Raw genomic sequence first — 23,532 nt, 5'->3', positions numbered from 1 at the left:
AAGTAATTACGTAGTCTGTTAGAAATAGGTACCAGCAGTTCTCTGGGATTTAAAAGTAATCAGTCATCACTTGAGACAGTGCATTACAGCAGTCTAATCATAAGCACATTTTGTTTTAAAAACGTCTTCATTGCTCTCTTTTTGAAATAAAAACGTAGTTTTTTAATGCAGGAGGAATCAGCGGAATGGCGGCAGTTCCAGGCTGATCTGCAGACTGCGGTGGTCATCGCGAATGACATCAAGTCTGAAGCCCAAGAGGAGATTGGGGACCTGAAGCGCCGCTTACATGAAGCTCAAGAGAAAAATGAGAAGCTCACAAAAGAATTGGAGGAAATAAAGTCACGCAAGTAAGTTTCGGGAAGCCCGCTGTGCCCTTCAGTCTCCGTAGGGAGCTCGTGAGTCCTGGGTCTGTGGCGCAGCTTCACCAGGAGGCTGTGCGTCCTGACGCTGCTGTCACTGAGTTTGGGTCCAACGGAAGTGGCCCAAGTCCACGCTTGTTCCACGGGCTCCCCAGAGCCTGCCGGTCCTCGAGTAGCCCCGTACAGTAGCACGGGCTCCGTGGCCTTTCCGAGCTGCGGTCAGCGGCCACAGTCCCCGACTCGGAGGGGCTGGAGCGGCCGCCGCACGTGGCCCATTGCAGTTCCCGCCCCAGCCCGTTGCTCTTCCTGGGCTGTCGCCGTCAGGGAGGGTGCAGACCCTGGAGACAGACTCAGCCCCGTGCAGCTCTGCTGCTGCTGGTCTGGGGGCCGCTCGTCTCTGCGGTGGGCGTGGTGCTGCTTCCGTCACAGAGTTGTGGGGCTGCAGTGAGGCGCCTGGGTGCTGCTTGCGGCCGCGGCCGGTGCCCGTCGGCAGGTGGCTCAGAGGCTCGAGTGGAGGGTGCAGGCCGACTTCTTTCTGCTGCTCGCGTGGAGAGCGTCTCGTGCTCGTGACCTGTGGGGCTTCTCTCGTTTAACACAGACGTCTTTGGAATCCTGTGAAGAGCCTTTGATGATGCGCCCCCAGCTTCTAGGGAGACTGTCTGTGAGGGGAGAGACTGGTTTTTAAGGTTTTTTCCTTTTATTAAGTACAAGTGAAGTGAAAGTTGCTGAGTCGTGTCCGACTCTTTGCGACCCCATGAACTATACAGTCCTTGGAATTCTCCAAACCAGAATGTTGGAGTGGGTAGCCTTTCCCTTTTCCAGGGGATCTTCCCAACCCAGGAATCCAAGCCAGGTCTCCCGCATTGCAGGAGGATTCTTTATCACCTGAGCCACCAGGGAAGCCCCAAGTATCTCTAAGTATCAAAGTTGGAGGTTATTATTAAGAATTTGATTGTTCATTATGTTGAACAATTCTTAAATAGCCTTAGGGAAAAAACTGAGAAACTATTTAACAGGCCAACTTGAAAAGGCTGCTAACTGTCATCGTTGCCCAGGCCTAGCGGATGGCCCGGTGGACAGTCTTGGTGAACTGTTTTTCTTTGACGTCTTTACTAAGCAGAACATGGAGCGAGTGGGGAGGTCATTGCTTCTTCACTCGTACACACCCTTCCTCCTCAAAGCTCGGACGTTTTACAGGAACGCTGACGCGCGGTTTGCCCTCTGCACTGTGCTGCCGTCAAGGAGAAGGCAGGCGTGAGGTGCCGGGGGACCCAGGCCTCGGCTCCCGGCTGTGTTGCCCGTCCCAGCCACTCGCGTTTTCCCGGTGCAGTTTCCCTTCCAGTCCTCAGTGCAGCAGGGAGCTGCCCTGTCACTTGTCCCGGGTCTTGAGGTCCAGGTGGGAGTCGCGTTGCTGCACTCATGGACCGGTGTTTAGGGGCTGGAGGAGAGCCCCGCGTGTTTTCACGCAGGGAACATCCTTACTTGAGAATGACTGACTCCAGCTGTTGGTATTCAGATTCTGGTGTGTGGTGGATATTTCTTGAAAATGATTAAAGGAGCCTGTCACTTCAAGGAAACAACTGACAGTGTTTGGCACCAGCGATGAAACATGGGCTTTTAAGTAAATGTTAGGGTTTTGGAAAACTTGCACGTGCCATTGCAGGCTCAGCAGCTCCCCATGAAGGGCTTCCCGCTGAGATCACCAGTGGTGCCAACGAGAGACTTTAACGACAGGCATCAGCGTTTGGGAAACGCGTGCAACTCTGTGAGCTGTTGTTTCTATGTGGCCAGTGCAGTATCATTAAAATACTTTTCCCTTTTCCAACTACGTACCCATGAGGCCGCTTTTTTTTTTTTTTTTTTTCGTATCGCAGTAGATTGAATACAGAAGAGATGAGAACCTGGCTGTCATCTTAACCTAGGCATTGAGGAGGTATGCAGAAATGAGAACCTGGCCACTGTCTTAGCCTAGGCTTTAAGGAGGTGTGCAGAACCTGGCCGCCGTCTTAGCCTAGGCTTTAAGGAGGTGTGCGGAAATGAGAACCTGGCCGCTTTCTTAACCTAGACTTTAAGGAGGTGTGCAGAACCTGGCCGCCGTCTTAACCTAGGAATTAAGGAGGTGTGCGGAAATGAGAACCTGGCCGCCGTCTTAGCCTAGGCTTTAAGGAGGTGTGCAGAACCTGGCCGTCTTCCTAACCTAGGCATTAAGGAGGTGTGCGGAAATGAGAACCTGGCCGCTGCCGTAGCCTAGGCTTTAAGGAGGTGTGCAGAACCTGGCCGTCTTCCTAACCTAGGCATTAAGGAGGTGTGCGGAAATGAGAACCTGGCCGCTGCTGTAGCCTAGGCTTTAAGGAGGTGTGCGGAACCTGGCCGCTGCCGTAGCCTAGGCTTTAAGGAGGTGTGCGGAAATGAGAACCTGGCCGCTGCCGTAGCCTAGGCTTTAAGGAGGTGTGCGGAAATGAGAACCTGGCCGCTGCCGTAGCCTAGGCTTTAAGGAGGTGTGCGGAAATGAGAACCTGGCCGCTGCCGTAGCCTAGGCTTTAAGGAGGTGTGCGGAAATGAGAACCTGGCCGCTGCCGTAGCCTAGGCTTTAAGGAGGTGTGCGGAAATGAGAACCTGGCCGCTGCCGTAGCCTAGGCTTTAGGAGGTGTGCAGAACCTGGCCGTCTTCCTAACCTAGGCATTAAGGAGGTGTGCGGAAATGAGAACCTGGCCGCCGCCGTAGCCTAGGCTTTAAGGAGGTGTGCGGAAATGAGAACCTGGCCGCTGCCGTAGCCTAGGCTTTAAGGAGGTGTGCAGAACCTGGCCGTCTTCCTAACCTAGGCATTAAGGAGGTGTGCGGAAATGAGAACCTGGCCGCCGCCGTAGCCTAGGCTTTAAGGAGGTGTGCGGAAATGAGAACCTGGCCGTCTTCCTAACCTAGGCATTAAGGAGGTGTGCGGAAATGAGAACCTGGCCGTCTTCCTAACCTAGGCTTTAAGGAGGTGTGCAGAACCTGGCCGTCTTCCTAACCTAGGCATTAAGGAGGTGTGCGGAAATGAGAACCTGGCCGCCGCCGTAGCCTAGGCTTTAAGGAGGTGTGCGGAAATGAGAACCTGGCCGCCGCCGTAGCCTAGGCTTTAAGGAGGTGTGCGGAACCTGGCCGTCGTCTTAACCTAGGCTTTAAGGAGGTGTGCGGAAATGAGAACCTGGCCGTCTTCCTAACCTAGGCTTTAAGGAGGTGTGCGGAAACGCTGCCGGTGTCGTCTTGCTTGTTTCGTTGCTTACTGACTCAGTTGTGCCAAGTCTTCATGACGACGTGGACTGTAGCTCACCAGGCTCCTCTGTGCATGGGATTTTCTAGGCACAAGTACTGGAGTGGTTGCTGTTTCCTCCTCCAAAGGATCTTTCCGACCCAGGGTCTCTTGCATCTCCTGCATTGCAGGCAGATCCTTACTCCTGAGCCACCGGGAAGCCCAGATGGCACTGGATGGAGCCAGACTCGCCCTCCTAGGGCAGGACAGGCCTTCCCAGCAGCCCAGACGCTGACTCCCTGTTCTGAGTCGGGGCCTTCAGCCAGACCACCTCCCCTCTCACTGCTAATTGATTACCAGTGTTCTCACCTACACTTAACACAGATGGAAATGGAAGCTGATGGTTACTTAACCTAATTAGAAAAACCTGATATAAAAATTTTAATATCGTTTCCTGGAATTCACGAATCTAATAAGATTATCAGAGCAGGTGATTTACTGAGCTCGAGTGATGCGCTTGTTGTTTAGCTGATGCTTTGTGATGCTTCTCAGCTGGGAAAGGGAGCGTGTGTCCTCGAGGGCATGTCCAGAAGTGCCCTGACTCGTGTGCTGCTTTCAGGCAGGAGGAGGAGCGCGGCCGGGTGTATAACTACATGAACGCGGTGGAGCGGGACCTGGCGGCCCTGAGGCAGGGCATGGGGCTGAGCAGGAGGTCCTCCGCGTCCTCGGAGCCGACGCCCACGGTGAAGACCCTCATCAAGTCCTTCGACAGCGCGTCTCAAGGTAGCTCGAGTGCCGTGCTGGGCGGCGGCGCTCACGCACACGTGTGCTCTGGGCTGGCTGGCGCGCCTCAGCGTCCTGCTCTGAGTCTCATCGCACTCCAGGCTGTGCCACGGAGTCAGTCTTCTGCAAGCAGAGTTTTAACAGGAGGTTTGGGGTCTGTTTGGCCACAGAGATCTTGGTATCAGACTCGGGCTGACCCCACGCAGGGGTCAGGTGTCTTCCCCGAGCCAGGCAGCCTCCAGGTGTGGACTTTGGGCCGCTTGTCCTCCAGGGCCCTCAGGCCTGTGCACTGAGGTGTGCGCCGGGTGCTGGCGTTTCCAGGTGTCATCCCTCGTCCAGAAGCAGGCCTGGCCCCTCAGCTGCCGTCTCTCCCTGTGAAGGCAGCGCCATGCCGCCCGTTCCCAGGCCAGGAGTTTCGGAGCCTCCCTCCTGCTCGCCTGGCGCCAGTCCGCCATCAAGCCCTCGTGCCCAGCCTCTCGTACACCTGCCCTGCGCTCTCATCTCTGGGAGCGCAGTTGGCGGCTAGCTCAGGCCACCATCCACTGCCATTCAGTGGCCCCTTTTTACTTCCTAATACAGATTTTTTCCTTTTTTTGGCCACGCAGCACGCTGGGTCTTAGTTCCCTAACTAGACACTGAGCCTGGGTCCCGGCAGTGAAAGCACAGAGCCCCTGGGATCTGTGGGCCACGGGCCCCCAGGGATTCCTGGAAGCCACCTTCTGAACAGTTCATTCCAGAGAGGGAGGTTGACACGTGAGCAGCTATTATACACTGCGTCGAATGCAACACTGTGGAAAACCACGTGAGGGGACATGCTGAGCCCCACCGGGGAGGGGAGGAAAGCTGCTCTGAGCCTAGCTCCCCTTCATGTAACATGCCAAGAGTGTCCACCACGTGCCCACCCTCTAACCCAATGCAGCCACAGAAGCGCTCCTGAGGTCTTTGCACGTGGAGCCCTTGGCTTGTGGGGGTGCTAACCACGCAGTTAGACAGCAGCAGCGAAGTGACCGGCACAGCCAGGCCTGGAAGTCAGCACCACTTGTCTGGGGAGCACACTGTCCCCCTGGCGGCAGGGCTGCTGGGGCTGAGGAGGTGGGGCGGCAGCTGTTCCCGGGAAGCCCCGCGTGCTGGCCGATCAGTGCTCCCTGGTGGGGGATGTTTGCGAAGCTTCCGCTGCACTCCGTCACGGCCTCGTTCACTGTGTGTTTGCTGTCTTCCAGTGCCCAGCCCTGCCACGGCAGCAATCCCTCGAACGCCTCTGAGCCCAAGTCCCATGAAAACTCCCCCTGCAGCCGCCGTCTCCCCCATGCAGGTACGTGCCTGTTGCTTTGTGTTTGGGTGTCGGTAGGAAGCGTCACACTCTCAGTTTGGAAGGAGGGCAGCGGAAACTCCATACTCTATCTATAGGGAGCTTTTTTCTTGCACTCTATTAATCAGATTTTTTAAAGGCATGAAAATATAAATGAAAGCAAATAAAGGCACTAAGATATAATAAACTTCAAATAAGGTGAAGTTTCTCTAAATAGTGGTTGCCAGCTGAGGTTTAATGCTCATGATGTCAATTTGTAAACTTTTGTAAAGATAAGTTTAAAAAATCTCATCTCTACTTTGGAAAACACACTAGTAATTATTAATAGAAGCCACAGTCAGCAGCATTTTAGGTCTTGTTTAGGTAGCACAGGCTTCTCAAACCTGATTGTGCATGAGAGTCGTGTGGAATTTTGAACACACAGACCCCCAGGCCTCCTCCCACTGAATAGGCATCCCTGGGAACGGGAGACAAGATGAGGAGAGGTGGCTCTTCAGGCCTCGCTGAGGCCGTGAGGGGTCCGGGCTGGGTGCCTCTGCACCACGGGCAGCTGGGAGGCCGGACCAGAGGCTGGAGGCAGTTCCATTCAGACATCGTCGTGGGGCTGAGATCTGCGGTTGAGAAACGGGCTGAGCCCTGCTGCGGGCCAGGCTGCTCTCCGTGGCGAGCAGGGAGGCTGCCTCTGGGGCAGCCAGGAGGGAGCACGAGGGCTGGGGTGGGGGCGCCCAGGGCCGAGAGCCATGTGGACAGGCTGCAGCCCACAGGGCTCCCCCAGGCCCTGGCCGAGGGCGTCTACACGCGCGGCACAGGGTGGGCCTAGCCGGCCGGGTGGGGCCCACTCTGCAGGGAAGAGCGGCTCCTGGGGCTTCTCAGGGTTTGTGCGGGGCAGGGTTCGTTTGCTTCTGCTCCTCTCCCCACCATGGGAAGTCCTCTCTGAACCCCTGGAGCGTTCATTAGGGTTAGCTAAACAGCCCTGCCCTCGACGACCTTAGGAGCAACGGGCCAAGGAGATCCCTCAGCCACGAGGCAGCGGGCTCTGAGTTGCCCCCGTGATCCTGGCCTCCTCTGCCATGCTCGAGTGTCATCTGCCGCTCCCGGCGGGGCCGGGCTCGGTGACTCGCTTCTGATGAGCAGAGTGAGGCAGGGTGATAATGGCGGGGAGGACTCGGTCCTGTCTGGGCGGCTCCTGTCTGTCTCCTCCGCGGTCCTGTGGAAATGGATGGTTTCACGTGGTTTGTGTGGGAACTTGAAAGAGCCTGAATATCCCAGGTCTCTGGGAGGGGGCTAGTGGGGGAGGAAGCAAGTTTGGAGGGCGTCCCCTCCGTGATGCCAGCACTTGAGTGACCACACAATGCCGCCTGACGCCCTTTGTCCTGTGGTTTCAGAGACATTCCGTCAGTGGACCGATCCCCACGCCTAAGCCCCTGACGGCCCTCTCAGATAAGAGACCGAACTACGGGGAGCTCCCTGTGCAAGGTACGGCCCGTGCGCCGCGTCTCCTTTCTGCTGTTAATTTCCATCTGACTCTCTCCCTTTGTCCTCGACGTTATTCCCGCCACCCTGGTATACGCCTGCGTCACAGCTTCACTGAGAACGTGTCCTGATCGCAGATCGGGAAGTAGTCACTAGCAGACGTGTAGGAATGCGGTGCTGCTGGTGTCGCCGTGGGCAGCCAGAGTCCGCACGTTGCCAGGCCCTGTTCTCACAGTGCTGTGTGGGGCGGGGCGGCTGTGGAGACCCCTGGCGGGCCCCCGCCGGCCCTCCTGCCTCCTGGGCCCGCACAGGTGTGGGGGCGGGGGCAGTGGGGCCCAGGGCAGGCTGCTGCCGCCTCCACTTCACCGCCCAGGGGACCCGAGGTCTCCCCTCCGCCCGGAAGGGCCTCCTGCCTGGGGAAGGCGTGTGGCGGTTTAAAGGGTCCCCTCCTGGCCCCCGGGTGGGTCTGGGATTGTGTGCGTGCTCCCAGGCCCCGGGGCTGACCTCTTGACGCTGCTTCCTTGTGTGAGTCAGGGGTCACCTTGCCCAGGGCCTTCTCTTCCTCCCAGGCTCACAACCCCTGCGGTCACCCTTGCCCCCTCCCCTGTCCCTGAGCAGCCCTGGTCCACGGTGTCGGCGGCTGCGGGCTGCACCCGGTCGTGCTGAGCGCACGACCCCTCTCCTGCATGTGGTCGCTCTGTAGCTGCGTCCGAAGGGCCTCTCCCCTTCAAGGCTGCCCTACCGACTCATCTTGATCGGCTCACAGCAGCACGAGGTTTATGGGGAAACCTTGCTAGCACCAGCACTGTTTATCAAACTTACCTGTTGGTGAGCTTTACCTGAATCACTCGATAAAATGTGGACCCCCGGGCCTCACCTTCCGTGTGCTGGCGTGGACACTTCTTCCCACAAGCACCCCAAGTGGCTCTTAGGGACGGACGAGCCTGGGGAACTGGACAGAGATGGCTGTCGAGTCCCCCGTGCCCTGGTTTTGTGGGTGGAGAGTGGGCGTATCAGCTCTGAGGGCCAGGGTTACTGAGGAACAGGCTAGTGCGGTGAGTGTTTCGGGGCTTTGTCTGGCTCCCTTCTGTTTGTCTCCTGGTAACGATCGGGTGATGGGTGATGACGCCACCGGGCACAGGGGTCTGCGGTCCCCCTGCGGGAGCCGCCCTCTCTCTCCACGTCTGTCTGCTCTGATGCCTTTACTGGGCTTGCTTGAAACTGCAAATACAGAGAGCAGGAAACACTTTTGGGTGACTTCTTACCCAAAATTTGATGCTAGTGTAGCCTTTTATCTTAAATACTCACCAGGGAAAGAAACCACTTACAAAACTCAGAGCCAGCAGCTGGGTCTCGGTCCTCAGAAGCCACCGTGGCTCTCCAGGCCACCTGAGAGGGGAGGCCCGAGCACGGCCGCGCCGCGACCGCTGTCCGGGCGTGACTGAGACGGCACAGTCTGCCCTTGGCCGGTGAGAGCCCCGAAGCCCCGAAGCGCCGCCTCTGTCCACTGTGCTGAAACGTGGCTTCTCCCGTGAAGCGTGTTATAGAAGACGTAGCTGTTCTGTCCTTCCCTTCGTCATGCTTGTATGTCAGACACAGGAAGGTGTTTCAGACCAGAGATCTTGGCATAAGTAGACTTCTGTTGGTACAGTTGGCAGTTGAATTCGGTGGTCTGGGCCATAAGAGGCGGGCCTTTGTAGACTGCATATGAGCTCGTGTTTCTAGCCTGAGCAGGTACGTGGATCCAGGTAGTTGGGAGGGTCTTTACTGGCCCCTTGTACAGTGATCTTTAAGGTCCACAGTCAGGCGGAGACGTTGGTTGGTCAAGCAGATGGCTGGGGAGCTGGGGTTGCCCAGGGTCGGCGCGGCCTGAGGGCCGTGTCTGTGTCATCAGCTCAGACGTCCAGGAAAGCGGACCAGTGCAAGGAGAGCCGCCTTCTGCAAGGAGAGTCTTGCTGTGACCATCCCACTGAGTTGTGTTATTTGCGGACAGAGATGTAAACCTTTAAAAAAATTCAGTGTTTTGAAAAAACTGGTTTATGGTGAGGGCATACGTAAGAAATGTCACACGAAGTTCAAAGGTTTCGCTAGAAAGCCGAGTCTTTTCAGTTAGAAGGAGAAGAAAAGTTACTGAAAAGTTTCACAGCAGTTTCCCTTCTCCAGAGGGTGGACCCAAGCCCGATTCTGGCCTCGCCGGAGCGGGGAGCTTCGCAGGAGCGTTTGCGAGAAAAACGCGCCCTGCTGCGTCTGCAGCCTGTGTGCGTCCGTTCACTTCTGAAGGTGGTTCTTGCTGTCTGTCTTGATAAACCCTGTCTAGGCTCTCATATTTTCTCCAGCATATTGTCATGAAACATTTCAAGCACGCAGAACAGTGGAAAGAAGTCACATAGTTCGCTTTTCTCACTGGTGTTTCTTTTCTCTTGGCCCCGCCCTGCGGCACTCAGGGTCTTAGTTCCTGGGTCAGGAGTCTGACGGGTGTCTTGGGGGCAGTGCAGAGTCCTACCCCTGGGCCTCCAGGGAAGCCCTTGGCTCCTGGTTTTAAACCCACTGCGCTGCCGGTAAGTTTGATGAGGGAAGCGGGGACAGCTGCCCTGCCAGCCTCAGGCGGGAGGACCAAGCAGCAGCCCGTGCGCCTGCCTCGAGGGTGGGCGGGGGTCTCAGTGCGCAGCTGCTGCGTGGCCCGCCCCGCGGCTCCCCCCACCACCACCCGCCTCTTCACCTGGCACACCCACCGCTTCCCCGCTCCGCTCTCAGCACGCTCGCACCTCTCCCGTCCCCAGCGCCTGCGGCGGTTCCGACCCCGGCCACGTGGCCTCCTGCCACCAGGTCGTCCCCCTCTCATCCGCTGGGCGCTGACAGAGCTGGGTGTGTTCACCGCTGTCCCCGGAACGCGCCGGCGGCCCTGGGCGTCTCCCGGCCTCTCAGTGCCGCGTGTGCCCCTCGCTTCCCTCCCACAGCCCTCCTCCTCGCGCATCTGCGCGCAGGACCCTCCTCTCTCAGCTGCTTGTCCACGTGGTCAGCAGTCTGCGAGTCTGCCCCTGAGCAGCCTTGAGCCCTTGTATGTCTCCCCTGCCACCGCCCGCGTCCAGGCCTCCCGCTGTCTGCCCTGCAGTCCGCTCGTCACCTGCGTGCACCGCGCCCTGCCCCCTGCACCCCACCCCCGGGCGGACGACTGTCCCCTCAGCCCCGCCCCAGGGGTGGGGCCCGCCCTCGGCCCCGCCCTCGGCCCCGCCCTCGGCCCCGCCCTCGGCCCCGCCCTCGCAGCCCTGCTGGTCCAGGCGTTTCCGGAAGCCCCTCTCCTGCGCCTGCGTGAAGGCCGCAGGTCACCGCCCTGCTCGCCGCGGCATCGCTCCCGGGGAGGCCTCTCCAGGCTCTGGGCAGCTCTCGGCCCGGCGCCGCCGCTTCCCTGTGCCCCTCGCACGCGGTTGTGTCTCACACGTCCTATTCCCGCCGTAGACGCAGCTCCACGAGGGCGGGCTCCTGCCCGCTGCCCTCCTCGCTGCAGCCGCACGTCGTGCCCAGTGGTTTCGTGTAGCGCACGGGTTACAGACGAGGCTGCCGAGAGCAGCCCCGGTCACCGCAGCGTCTGCGGTCTCCTGCCTGCCTCCTCTGCCGCGCGCGCTGGCAGTTCGCGTGTGCTCTGACCCACGCGGCAGGGCGGAGGGTGTGTGCGCGGGCGCCGCCCTGGCCCGCGGGAAGGTGCCTCCTCAGAGTGTAAGTGCCAGCCCTGCTGAGCTGAGACGACGTGGGTCCTTGGGCACGCATGCGCCGGCGGCGGGCGGGCTTCTGTGCGCTGCGCCCCCGTCGTGTGCCCGGGGCCCTCGCCCTGCGCCCGTGTGCTTCTGATGCCTGGTCTCCCCCTCATTCCCTGGGAGATGAAGCCTCTGGGACAGGCCCTGTCTTGTAGCTGTGAAGCGGGCACTCGGGCTCCTGTTTCCTGCGGCTTCCGCGCTCCCCCGGCTCTGCTGAGCCCATCTTTGTGCACGATGCGCGCTTCTGAGAGGGCGCGTGCGGCAGCTCGGGGCTCAGGGTGTGTCGGTTCAGGACGAGGAAGGGGTGGCGGCTCTGGGCTGGGTGGGCCTGTCTTCACCCGCTCGCTCCCCTGCCTCCCCTCCCTCCCCTCCGGGGCGCCGTGTGGGCATGGCCTCACACGCGTGCCTTCCACACTCGGGAAGTGCACGTCAGAGTGAGAGATGCTGTCCTGGAGAGGCAGCTGGCGCCCTGGCGGCCGAGAGGGAGAGCGTGAAGCGGGCGGCGGCGCGCCCGGGCTGTCTGCGTCCGTGGCGCTCCCCTTTCCCATCCAAGTGTGCTGCACTCAGAAGAGGTGAGCAGTCTTCACTAGCCCCACCTGGCGTGCGTCCCGGGCACACGCAGCACGCCCGGCCCTCCTGTGCCCGTCCTCCCAGCCTGACTACAGCGGCGCCGGGCACGGAGGCGAGCTGGCCTGGGTCTGGGGCGCCCGCTGTGGGAAGCAGGTGCCAGGGAGGGGGTGTTGGAGCTTGGCCCCAGGGTGGTGAGATGGCTGGGCCAGGGGCCAGGGGACCTGCTGGGCCAGGGGACCTGCTGCCCCAGGGCTGGGGACTCCAGAGTCCCCCGACCCCGCCTGGTGTAGTGGAGGGGGGGACAGGTGAGGGGGGGACTGCTTCTGTCCTCCCTGGGGTCCTTGCTGCCCCCAGACTGAAGTCCACACAGCGGCCAGGGAGGCTGTCGTCCTCCAGCCGCACCACCCCCAGAGCCATCCCCCGCGGCTATCTCTGCTCTCCACCAGCCCCAGGCTCAGCGGCTGGGACTGTGGCCCCTGACCTTTGCGGTGTGTCCTGGGCTCAGTGCTGCTCCCCAGCCTGTTCTCCAGCAGCATAGCCGGCCAGACAGGGTCTCCTCAGAACGCTGCTGAAGGCTTCCGGTCGCCCCAAGTCGTGGTGGGTGGCCTCTCCCTCTGGCTTGATGACCCTGAATCATCCTGTGCTCCCATGTGCGTCCTGACTCGCCTCTGGCTGTGGGCTTGAGTGCCCCCGCCACACGGCCATGCACTGTGGGCTCTCAGCAGGGTGTGGACCTAGTGCCTTTAGACCCTGCTGCAGCAGAGGGTCTTGGGCTTCTGTTGAATTGCATCAGACGGAAGTAGCTCTCAGTGGCTTGGAAGCGTCTGTCTGCACTGAGTGTCTCATCCCTGGAAATACGAGTGAATGAAACGGCCCTGTCGGCAGGCGGCGTTTGTGTCGGGGACTCTGGGAGCCGCCGGGGGGCCTGGACGAGAAGGAGGGGCCAGCCTCTGGGGCGAGAGGAGAGCTTCCTGCTCCCTGTGCCCTTGAAGTGCGGGGTCAGGTCTCCTTACTGTGGCATTCTCCACCCTGTGCAGAGCATCTGCTGAGGACGTCTTCGACCAGCCGGCCTGCTTCTCTGCCGAGAGTGCCTGCCATGGAGAGCGCAAAGGCCGTCTCAGGTACTGCCCTTCGTCTGCGGCGGCCTTTAGAGGCGCATCTGGAAGGTCTGCTGGTGGAGTTGAGCTCCTTCTCGTTAGGCTTGTTTAACCTTACCTGCCTCTTCAGTTGACTGTTTTCCACTCTGAATTTCCCCATTGTATCTTACAGATTTCATAGAAATCATATTTCATGGCCCTGATTTCAAAAATAAAAAGAGCTAGATAGTTCCATTCACTTAACAAATGTGGGATCTGCCCAACCCAGTGATCAAACCCAGGTCTTCTGCATTGCAGGCAGATTCTTTACCAGCTGAGCCACCAGGGAAGCCCAAGAATACTGGCGTGGGTAGCCTACCCTTCTCCAGAGGTTCCTCCCCACCCAGGACATGAACCGGGGTCTCCTGCATTGCAGGCAGATTCTTCACCAGCTGAGCTACCAGGGAAGCCTGTAGTCATGGAAGGTCGGGATACTCACCGCAGGCTGTGCTGTGACTGTTCTGGAGGTTGTTTCCGAGCACACCAGAGATGCTCTGAAGCCGGGCATCTGCAGTGTGATTGGCTATGTGACGGTGCTGTGTCTGATGGGCGCGTGCTGGTTTCCTTGAGCCAACATTTCATTTTTGTCAGCGTCCTTGTTATTTTCCTTTTGTGGCTTTTTTTTAACCCTCAGTAGCTCAACTAGAAGTTGGACCAGCAAAGGAGAGGTTTCTTAACCCTGCCTCCTGTGGGCACCATCCCACTTGGATGTGAATTTCAGTTGGTACAGTTTTTGGATACCTTAGCTGCGTGGGAAGTCCAACCAAAGTCTCTCTGCAAAGTCAAGGTCCAGAGCCTTTTCCTGTAACAGGTTCTTCCCATTCTTCCTTAGTCTGTTTCTTGTGCTTCATATAAAATTATGACGGCTTCTCATCCAGTTTACTAGCACAGCGCTCGAAAGAAACTGCAGATTTATACAGAGATTTGACAGTGGAAGGAAAAGGCAGCATGGTTATGAGACTATGTCGGACGCTCAAGCGCATCCTTTTCCTAAGACCTTGTCGTAGAAAGCATGTCTCCTCCAGGCCTTGGAGCCCATCACTGAGCCGACGCAGAGGTGCAGGCCCTCCACTGCCAGGAGGTGCTAGCCGGCCATATGGGGGGGGGGGTGACAGGTGCTGGCAGGCCTGCGTCCCAGCCAGCCCAGGCTGGTGCTGCAGCGCTCCCACGCCGGCGCCTGCTGCGGAGGCCCATCCAGGGTCAGGGCCTGGCCTCGTGTCTCACGGCTCATGTGCGCAACCCAGCGCTGTGAGCACCCGCCACCGCCCCTGCGGACCCGTTGTCAGGGCTGCTTCCACCTCCAGTTTGCAGGGCTCTCTACGGCCAGCACGGCGCGTGCAGCTCGGTCGGACTCTCCAAGTAGGACTTTCCTGACGCTCCTTACTTCTCGGTAGTTGACTGGACATGACATCTTCTGCTGTTCCGTCTCACTGATTCCTGTTTTTCTGAACTTTGGCTTGACCCCAAATCACGCGAGGCCCCTGTCTTTCCTTTCCGTCGCCTCAGTGCTTTTGGCCAAGTTCAGGAGGGTTTTGTTGCTTGTAGTTGAAAGCAAGTGTTGCTTTGGCTGGGTCGTGTTTGTGACTGAACCAGGTTTGGTGGGACTCACTGTGGGCCAGGTGTGTGCTGGGATGCGGGCTTCTCTGCACACTTCAACAGCTGTCCCTTTTCTACGGTTTTTTTGAAGCGAAAAAAATAAAATCCTTTCACGTCATCAGTCAGATAAAGACAGTGTTAGTTCCCCCCTGCTTGGCAGTTTCTGGCCTTCCCCTGTGGCTCAGAAGGTCAAGAGTCAGCCTGCAATGCGGGTAGGACCCGAGTCTGATCCCTGAATCAGGGAATGGCAGCCCGCTCCAGTACTCTTGCCTGGAGAATGCCAGGACCGAGGAGCCTGGTGGGCTGCAGTCCCTGGGGGCACAGGGTCAGACACGACGGGGCGAGTAACGCACACACGGCGGTTTCTGCTCTGTGGGGGACCTGCTGAATGAGAGTCTCGAGCTCAGTTTAAACTGCTTCTGCTCTGACCTGCAGTGTCCAGACGAAGCAGCGAGGAGATGAAGCGTGACGTATCCGCTCCTGAGGGTGCATCGCCCGCCGCGCTCATGGCCATGGGGGCCACCTCGCCGCAGCTGTCGCTCTCCTCCTCGCCCACAGCCTCCGTGACCCCCACCGCCCGGAGCCGCATCAGGTAGAGGGCGCGTCCTGCGGGGGCACTGCCCCCGGGCCGGCCCGGGCCTTTTGAGAGTGGATGATCGGGCTGTGAAATAGTGGGGTTCGAGCCCTGGTGTGTGTTCTCTCTTTGTGGGTTGCATGTTTTCTGATCCACTCTTCTATGCCCAGAGTGGAGAAAGATGATAGAAGGTGCAGAAATAAAACAGAGTTACAGAGAGAATTGCTTCCCCCAAGCAGCTGGTGTTACTTTTGGGGTTTTTTTGTGGGTTTTTCTCTCTTTTTTTGTTTTCCAGTTTTGCTTTTTTAAAGTAGCAAACAGCTGAGTGCAAAAGTGAGCTCAGTGACGCTGGAACGCCGCCTGTGAGTGGAGAGCGAGGAGGTTGGAGGCAGGGGCCTCGGGCAGCTGAGGGCCGAGGGCGGGGAGGAGGGCGGGCGCTGGCAGGCCCCGAGGCTCAGTGCGTTCGCAGGCGGAACCCGAAGGGGGCGGCAGTGGCTTTGGACCTTTCCTGTTTATTGGCCTACGGGTCTGAATAAAAGTGGACTGTCTGGGCTCTCAGACTCAGATTATACTCAGGTTGAGCGCCCTGCCTCTCGGGGACCGGCCTCTTAGGAGAGCGGCCCCAGGCGCAGTGAGCAGCGGCGGCACCCACCTCTCCGGCCGAGTGAGGCAAGCGCCGTCCACCTGGGCTGTGTCTAGCGCCCCAGGCGGGGGCGCCCCCTGTTCCTGGCCCTTCTGCGAGAAGCCGTGCGCCTGCCCAGGACCGCTCCTGGCCCTGGCTTCCTTGCCCGGCAGTAGTGACAGGAGACGCGCCTCCCCCTCGGAGGCCCCATTCTGCGGCCCCCAGTGCCCGTGGGCTGCGCTGGGCTTCGGGGCTGCTCCAGGCTGTCTCTCTAGCAGGACGTGTGGGAGCTAGACTCGGCCTCTCACGGTGGTTGTGACAGTTTTGTTTCCTCTTGGCTTGCTCTTTTGTTTGGTTCGCATCTCACCTTTATCTTCATTCTCGTTTCCTGTGTTCGGTGCTGTTGTGAGAAACCTCTGAGCGCTTTCAGCTAGGACAGGAGTATGGTGAGCCAGCGCATGCGTGAAAGTGCTCTTTGAGACAGGGGTCTGACTGCAGGTTGGAATACTTTTGTATTTTACTTTCGGTTCTAAAATAAACAAAGATTGGTGCTATTTCAACACACCTCTCAACCGGAAGAGCTTCGTTCTTCGGGCGTGCTCTAATGTCCTGTCATCCTCTGTAGGGTGAATACGAGCAGAAGGGTCCCACGCCGCCTGTGACATCTGGGACACGGGCTGGCCTGTTGGATGTGTGGTTGTGGGGCTGGAATCTGTTTTCCTTGCACAGTCATCGCTGGAAATCAGACCAGCTGTGCAGAGGGCTCTGCTGGCCAGGGACGGCTTGTTCTGCAGAGCCCCGCTCTCGGCAGGCTTCTGCGTTCTGTCCTGCCCCTGGAGTGGTCCCTGGAAGGAGGGATTGGTGCTGGACTGGTTGGATTCGGGTCTCCCTTGCTCCATTGCCACGCTGGCCACAGTCTCTTTAGATTCAGTGTCGGATCTGGGGCAGGATGTTATTCTGCCCCCAAGCAGGTGACAGTGCCCTGAAGTACCCCACATGGAATCTTCGTGGATGACCCCTGGGTGGTGGCTGAGCCCTCCCCCAGCTCCAGCGTGTGTCTGCCCCACACGGCACGATGATGTTCCCTGAGGGGTGGGCCCGTGTTGCCCGCCGCCCAGCGCCTGCACATGGCCTGACATGGTCGAGCCTCGCAAGGGGGTGCGAGTGAGTGAGTTTACAGAAGAACTCTGTTTTTATGCAAGGGAAGATGCTAATTACTTTGAGTCAATGAAGAATGTGCAACTTAGCAGGCAAGGCTGAGCGACGTGCTGGGGGTGGTGTTCCCGCTCGCTGCTCCCCTGTCCTGTCTGCTTCCCCAGCTGTGTGCTCTCTGAAGGCAGGAGCGATCCTCCGCCTGGGCTAACCCTGTCCTTTGTGATTATAGTCAGTGCTTTAAAAAGAAGGTGAAGCGACCGAGGACGTAGACATCGCGTGAGGTGAAACGTAACGGCAAGGAAGGCCGAGGCCCAAGGGGAAGGAGCCGTGCGGCCCTCGCTCGCTGCTGGCGTGGCCGCTGTGCTCCGAGCGTCCCAGGCCGCATCGCGCCGGCCCTGCGCACGGCGTCCCTGTGGGTGCCGGCAGGGCCTCCCTTCAGGCGGCTGAGCCCCGAAAGCGGTGGGTCTGTGGGACCCGTAGAGGTTGGCAGGAGTCGGACGCGTGCAGGTGCCTCTGGCCGCTGCCCGCCTCCCAGGAGCATTTGCTCTGTTGAGGTGCTCCGTTCTGTTCTGTTGGCTTTCTGGCTTGGAAGGGCGCTCTGATGAGGAACACGAGTTGAAATGTTTCTTCTCTCCACTTCCCAGGGAAGAAAGGAAGGATCCTCTGTCCGCCTTGGCGAGAGAATATGGGGGGTCCAAGAGGAACGCCTTGCTGAAGTGGTGTCAGAAGAAAACCGAGGGCTATCAGGTAACCGTGTCCTTCCGTCCAGGGGAGCCACTGCCGGCGTGGACCGCTGAGCAGCGCGAGCCTTCCCGTCTGAAGCGGTAGACCGCCACGCTGCCCCCGTTCAGCTGCCGTAGCATTTCTTACCTAAGTCCTGGTTGAGTGCTCTGTGGAGGCCTCACGGGACTAAGAGTGAAAATATATCTCTCTGTAAATGAAGCTGTTGCTTCTCTCGCTTACGGTTTTCGCTGCGCTGAGCTGTGTCTCTGAGCGTTTCCCCTTCCCCCGTGCAGGCTCTGCGCCCAGGCCAGCTCTCAGCCGGGCTCTTCTGCAGCCTGCCCCCCTGGCCCTCTGTCAGCCTCTCTCTGGTGTTATTAGCCTGTCTGTAGAAGCTGAAGTATGACTGGTTTGTGATGCGTTAGTTTCAGGCGGGCAGCAGAGTGACCCTGGGACTCGTGCGGCTCTTCTCCATCACAGGCCCCGACCCGGCGCTGCGCGTGGCTCCCCTCGCTGGGCAGCAGGGCGTTGCTGTCCCTCTGGCTTACACACAGTGGCTTGCGTCTGCTGATCCCACGCTCCTTTTATCCCCTCCACCACTGTCCTCTCTGCTGACCATACGTTTGTTTTCTACGTCTGTTAGTCTGCTTCTGTTTCGTAAATGAGCTCATTTGTACCATTTTTTTAGATTCCACCCATAGTGATAGCATGTATGTGTCTTTCGCTGGCTTTCTTCACTTAATACGACAATCTCTGTGTCCGTCCACTTTGCTACAGATGACGTCATTTCACTCTTTTCTGTGGCTGAGTAGTAGTCCGTCGTGTGTTTGTACCCTGCGTCTTCATGCACTCACCTGTCCATGGGCGTTGAGGGTTCTTCCGAGACATTATGCTGAAGTCAGGAGTACAAATCTTAGCTGATTCCCCTTATATGAAGTCCCCAAAACAGATTCGTGGTGACTGAAAGTAGAGTGGTGGTTGCCAGGGGCCTGGTGTCACGGCAGTCATCGTTTAGAGAGCAGAGTTGCCGTCATGCGTGAAGAACGTTCTAGAAACGGAGACTGGTGATGGTTGTACAACAGTGTGAATGAATGTACTCGGCGGCACTGGACTGTCCGCTTATAAAACAGCCGTTCAGCAGAAGAAGCAGAGCGGTGAGTGACTGGGGTACAGCCTGACAGGAAAGCCTAGCCACGGACACAGGACCCAGACCACAGTCAGCACTCATAAACTGTGCTGATCAGGCTGTGAGCCGTCTCGCACAAACTGCCCATCAGCAGCAAAATGCACACTCTTCTCGGCCCGTGTGCTGAGCAATAAAACAGATGTTGGTAAATTTTAAACCGTTGAGATTATACAAAGTATCTTTTCTGATCACAGTTGAATGAAGTTAGAAATTAATAGCGGAAGAAATATTCACGACATGACGTAACAAAACTGTGGGAGATGCTGAAAAGGAGCTCCTAGGGAATTTCTAGCTGTGAACACCAACCTTTAGAAGAAAAATCTCAAATCAGTGATCTAACCTTCTACCTGAAGAAAGCAGAAAAGGAAGAACAGACTCAGCCTAAAGCAGTCAGAGGAAGGAAACAAAAAGATTAGAGCAGAAATCACAAATCGAATCCGCAGAGGAGATAATTGACACCAGCAGTTGCTTCTTTGACAAGATCAGCACATATACAGACCTTTGCCTAGATTGACAAAGAAAAAGAGGAGGCTGAAATTACTAGAATCTGGAATAAAAACAAGGACTTTACTAAGTGACCTTATAGAAATGAAAAGGATTAAAGGGAATACTGTGAACAGTACACCAGCAAATTATTTAACCTCGATGATTCTGATTCCTTGCAGTATACAAGCTATAAAAAGCCGGCTCAAGAAGAAAGAAATCCTGAACAGACCTATCGCAACTAAAGAAACAGAATTAGTAATGAAAACAGTTTCAACAAAGAAAAGCCCAGGGCCATAGGGCTTCCCTGGCAGATTTTACCAAACGTTTACAGAGAATTAACAGCCGACTTTGTCAGACTCTTCCAAAAATAGAATGGAGAACATGTCCTCGTTCATTCTGTGAGGCCAGTATTACCGTGATTAACAAAGCCAGAGAAAGACATCACAAGTAATGAAAATTGGAGACCAATATTTCTTATGCAGAAATCCTTAATGAAATACTGACCGAATCCAGCAGCAGATAGCAGGACTTGTGAGCCGTGACTGAGCTTGATTTATCCCAGGAGTGCAAAGCTGGCTCAACACAGGAAAAGTAAAAGGAAGACACTCTGTCATGGAATAAAAGGGAAAACCCATTCATGATGAACACACCAAGCCTGTTCTAGAAGGGTGCTGCCTCCAGCTGCCCAAGGGAGACACCGTTGAATACACACACTCGCCTGCTGGTGAGCCTGAGCAGGAAGGGTGCCTCCTCACCGTCTCTACTCGAGGTTCACTGCGGGGTGTGAGGAAGGGAGAAAAGGCATTGGAAAGGCAGAGGCAAACCTGTGTGTCTGCAGGGGACCTGAAGGCCACGTAGCAGACCGCTAGGGTTCACAGAAACGCTGGTGGAGCCAGGGAACAGATTCCGCAGACAGAGGGTGCGCTTCAGTCGCTCAGCTGTGTCTGACTCTGTGACCCCATGGACTGCAGCACGCCAGGCCTCCCTGTCCATCACCAACTCCCGCAGTTCACTCAAACTCACATCTATTGGGTCTGTGATGCCATGCAACCGTCTCATCCTCTGCTGTCCCCTTCTCCTCCCGCCTTCAATCTTCCCCAGCGTCAGGGTCTTTTCAGATGAGTCGGTTCTTCACATTAGGTGGTCAGAGTATTGGAGTTTCAGCTTCAGCATCCGTCCTTCCAGTGAATGTTGAAGACTGATTTCCTTTAGGAATGACTGGTTTGACGACCTTGCACTCGTGTAAACATTATCTGCGTTTCTCTATACTAGCAGTGAAAACTGAAAATGAACTTCAGAATTTCCATTTATAGTAGCATAAAGTTGCTGCTGCTGCTAAGTCGCTTCAGTCGTGTCCGACCCCAGAGGGATCCCCTGTCCCTGGGATTCTCCAGGCAAGAACACTGGAGTGGGGTGCCGCTGCCTTCTCCAATGCGTGAAAGTGAAAGTGAAGTTGCTCAGTCGTGTCCGACCTCAGCAACCCCATGGACTGCAGCCTTCCGGGCTCCTCCGTCCATGGGATTTTCCAGGCGAGAGCGCTGAGTGGGGTGCCGCTGCCTTCTCCGAGAGTAGCATCATGAGGAATAACATCCGGGGGAACCCCCGAGCAGTCCGGTGGCTGAGGCTCTGCACTCCCGCTGCACGGGACACAGGTGTGGTCACTGGCCAGGGAACCAAGGTCCCACACGCCTCTGGAGAAGAATGTGGCTCAGAAGGCCACGCGTGCCCCGGTGTGCACTGCGGCGCTGTGTACAGTTGCCGAGACACGGAGGCAGCCTAGACGCCCGTCAGCAGATGCGTGGGCGAGGAGGAGGCAGTGTGTGTACACGACGGTGCTACCCGCCGTCAGCACCGATGAAATGATGCCATTCGCGGCAGCCTGGGTGGACCTGGGGATTAGCGTACTTAGTAAGCCAGGAAAAGACAGATATGGCATCGCTTGTATGCGGAATCTCACACAGTAACACAGTGCGCTCACCACAAGACGAGAGACGGACTCACAGACTCAGAGAAGGCGCTGTGGCCACCAGGGAGGCGGGGGTCCGGGGCAGCACACACCAGCGTTCACAGCAGACGAGCAACAGCGCCCGTCTTCCTGTGCAGCAGACTCCGTGCAACACTGGCCATCCGGATGGAAAATACTTTGGAAAAGAATGTGTACACCTGTGTGTGTGTGATTGAGTCACTTTGCTGCACACCTGAAGTTAACAGACATAAAGTACAAATCTTGAAACCAGTGTGATGCTTACAAGGCAGTTAACCAGTGGGCACAAGATTTGTTTGCTGGAAACGACAACGCACTGGGCAGGAAACTGGAACCTGAGCAAATGGCGGGATCCTTTCTTCGATGGATTGCGGGATGTGCTCCGTGAAACGACACGGGGGAACCTTGGGAACATCACGCTAAGTGAGAGAGAAGTCAGTCCTGCACCAGGCAGCGGGCCGGGCCGCGGGGACGCCAGCACCCCGGCTCCCAGCTGGGTCTCGGACCAAGACCTTGAGCATAAGTCCGCGTTGGCCAGCCTCCCATGTTTCTTCCTTCATGTCGATTTCTATCGCGCTATACTTGCCGGGAGATGCGCTTCACCCACTTACAGTTGTGCCTTGCGTGTGCGCAGAGCTGCGCGCCCATCACCGCAGTCGCTTTCACAGCATTTCCATCAGGCTGAACGGAGGTCTCGAGCCCGCCAGCAGCCACTCCCCGCTTGGCGTGGGCCCCGCGGGTCTGCCTGCTGCCTCTGCCGGCGTGCCCCGGGTGGGTCGAGGCGCTGCAGCTGGGCAGCGCGTGGGCGTCCGTGGCTGCCGCTCTCCTCGGGGCCACGCTTCCGCGGTTCGCCCGTGGCATGTGGGCCTCCGTGGGCCACTCCTGCGGCCACACTGTGTTGCGCCCTGTGGACCGCCTGCGGTCGTCCCATCCGTCTCCTGCTGACGGCGTTTGGTGGTTGTGGGCGTTACATATGACGCTGAGGCTTTGCGTGGACATGAGTGATTTTCTCATCCTCCTGTCCAGCTTCTTCGCTGCCAAAACGGTTTGAAGTCGCCATCTGGGTATTTCTCTGTCAGCTGCTTCCCCTCTGCCATTTGGTTAAAGCCCCAAATCCTTGGTGTGGAGAGCAAGGCTTCTGGTGGTTGACCTGGCGTCTGTGTAGTCTGGTCGGCTCCTCCACCGCCTCACCTCAGCCCCTGAACCCCCACCCTCTCACTGCGCCCCCTCCATCTGGGGAGCATCCACCCCTGCCACTTCAAAGGCAGCATCTGTGCGACCTTGCTTCTGCCCTGCCCCGCCCCACGAGGGGTCATCCCTGTGGGGGCCCAGCCCAGCACCCCTGGGGCTCACGCTTCCTTGTCTCATTCATCCAGTCCAGGCCGGGCGCTTCTCTGCATTTCAGGGCACGTTTGGGGGGCTCTCTGTATCTATAGTTCGTTTTCCCCAGTTAACAGAACCCTGCCTGCCAAGTCCTGAGGGCACTGAAGTGCCAGTGTGTGTGGCTCCTTTCCAGACTCTGAGCTCCTTAGAAGGGCCTGTCTGTGCCTTCCAGCGTCCAGCGGAAGGCCCTGCACACGGCAGAGCTCAGTGGCTGTCTGAACTATATCGAATGTCGTGGGAGACGTTGGAGGTTCATTTTTAGAATAGCAGTCCTCAAGCTTGCCTGTAAAATCTGTGAAGACTATGGGGAAAGTGCTAAAAGCCTGTGAAGACTATGGGGAAAGCGCAGATTCCTGAGAACCAACCCTCAACATCTGTAATTCGAGAGGCGCTTAGTGAGACTCTGGACTCTGCGTTCCTATAGGCATTGCACTTGACCCGTAGACCATGTCGTGATAGTCACACATAGACTAGTGATAAAGACCTTGGACTTGAGGGTCAGGTAAAGTTTGCCTGTTAGCTCTGCCTGTTACTGTGTGACCTTTTGCAAATTACTTAGCCTCTCTGGGCCTCTGTTTTCCTCCTAAACTCCATTCCTGTAAAATGGAGGCTTAAGTGAGGAAGTGTACACATTCTAGCATTTGCTACGTTTAATAGATTTAAAGTATTATTTTTCTGTTACTTTGTCATCTTGTAACATGAGCTTTAAATTTTTCTAGACCATTACATAAATGGACTAATTTGAAATAATTAGAAAGTACCTCCCCCTAGATTATGGAACTTTGCCATATATCAAGTTGTTTAAAATTTTAAGTAACCAAGTTGATTGAGATCATTCAAGCATTAAATCAGTGACTTAAGTAATGGCTCTTGCTTCCTTCCCACTTAAATTCTCTGATTCTGTGATTTTTGCCTTAGGTTTAAAAAAAAGCAAATCACTTGGTTAAAATCCTCCATTAATAATTTTATTTTTTTTTTCATTTCCTGCATACTTAAAATGCAAGAGGAAATACAATGCAAAGCAAAATGGGTCACTGTACAGAAAGTGAAGCCCTTTTCTACACTGGACAGTCTGTGCTGCAGACGTGTTTCCCTCGCTTCCTGTGCAGACTTCTGCAATGGTGTCTACATACGGCTTTTCTCTCTGTCTGGCTTTCGTTTCCTGTGAAACTAATATCTGTTTTGCTGTTTAAAAATAAGGTAGGATGCTGG

General features: G+C 57.0%; 1 protein-coding gene across 5 annotated transcripts in view; it reads left to right on the top strand.

Annotated features, from left to right (window-relative positions):
- Positions 1-23,532, top strand: part of SPECC1L (sperm antigen with calponin homology and coiled-coil domains 1 like) — an 86,145-nt gene that overhangs the window by 45,451 nt on the left and 17,162 nt on the right. For all 5 annotated transcript variants that reach the window (XM_060401354.1, XM_027956857.3, XM_027956856.3 and 2 more), the window contains 7 exons: positions 172-347; positions 4,211-4,374; positions 5,595-5,686; positions 7,069-7,159; positions 12,516-12,599; positions 14,646-14,802; positions 17,206-17,308. In XM_060401354.1, coding sequence (XP_060257337.1) covers positions 172-347; positions 4,211-4,374; positions 5,595-5,686; positions 7,069-7,159; positions 12,516-12,599; positions 14,646-14,802; positions 17,206-17,308 — 867 coding nt within the window. The remainder of the gene's footprint in view (positions 1-171; positions 348-4,210; positions 4,375-5,594; positions 5,687-7,068; positions 7,160-12,515; positions 12,600-14,645; positions 14,803-17,205; positions 17,309-23,532) is intronic.

This window comes from Ovis aries, chromosome 17 (assembly GCF_016772045.2).
Source record: "Ovis aries strain OAR_USU_Benz2616 breed Rambouillet chromosome 17, ARS-UI_Ramb_v3.0, whole genome shotgun sequence".
Lineage (NCBI taxonomy): Eukaryota > Metazoa > Chordata > Mammalia > Artiodactyla > Bovidae > Ovis > Ovis aries.
The sequence above is the reverse complement of the archived record's forward strand: the minus strand, read 5'-3'. Positions and strand labels throughout refer to the sequence as shown.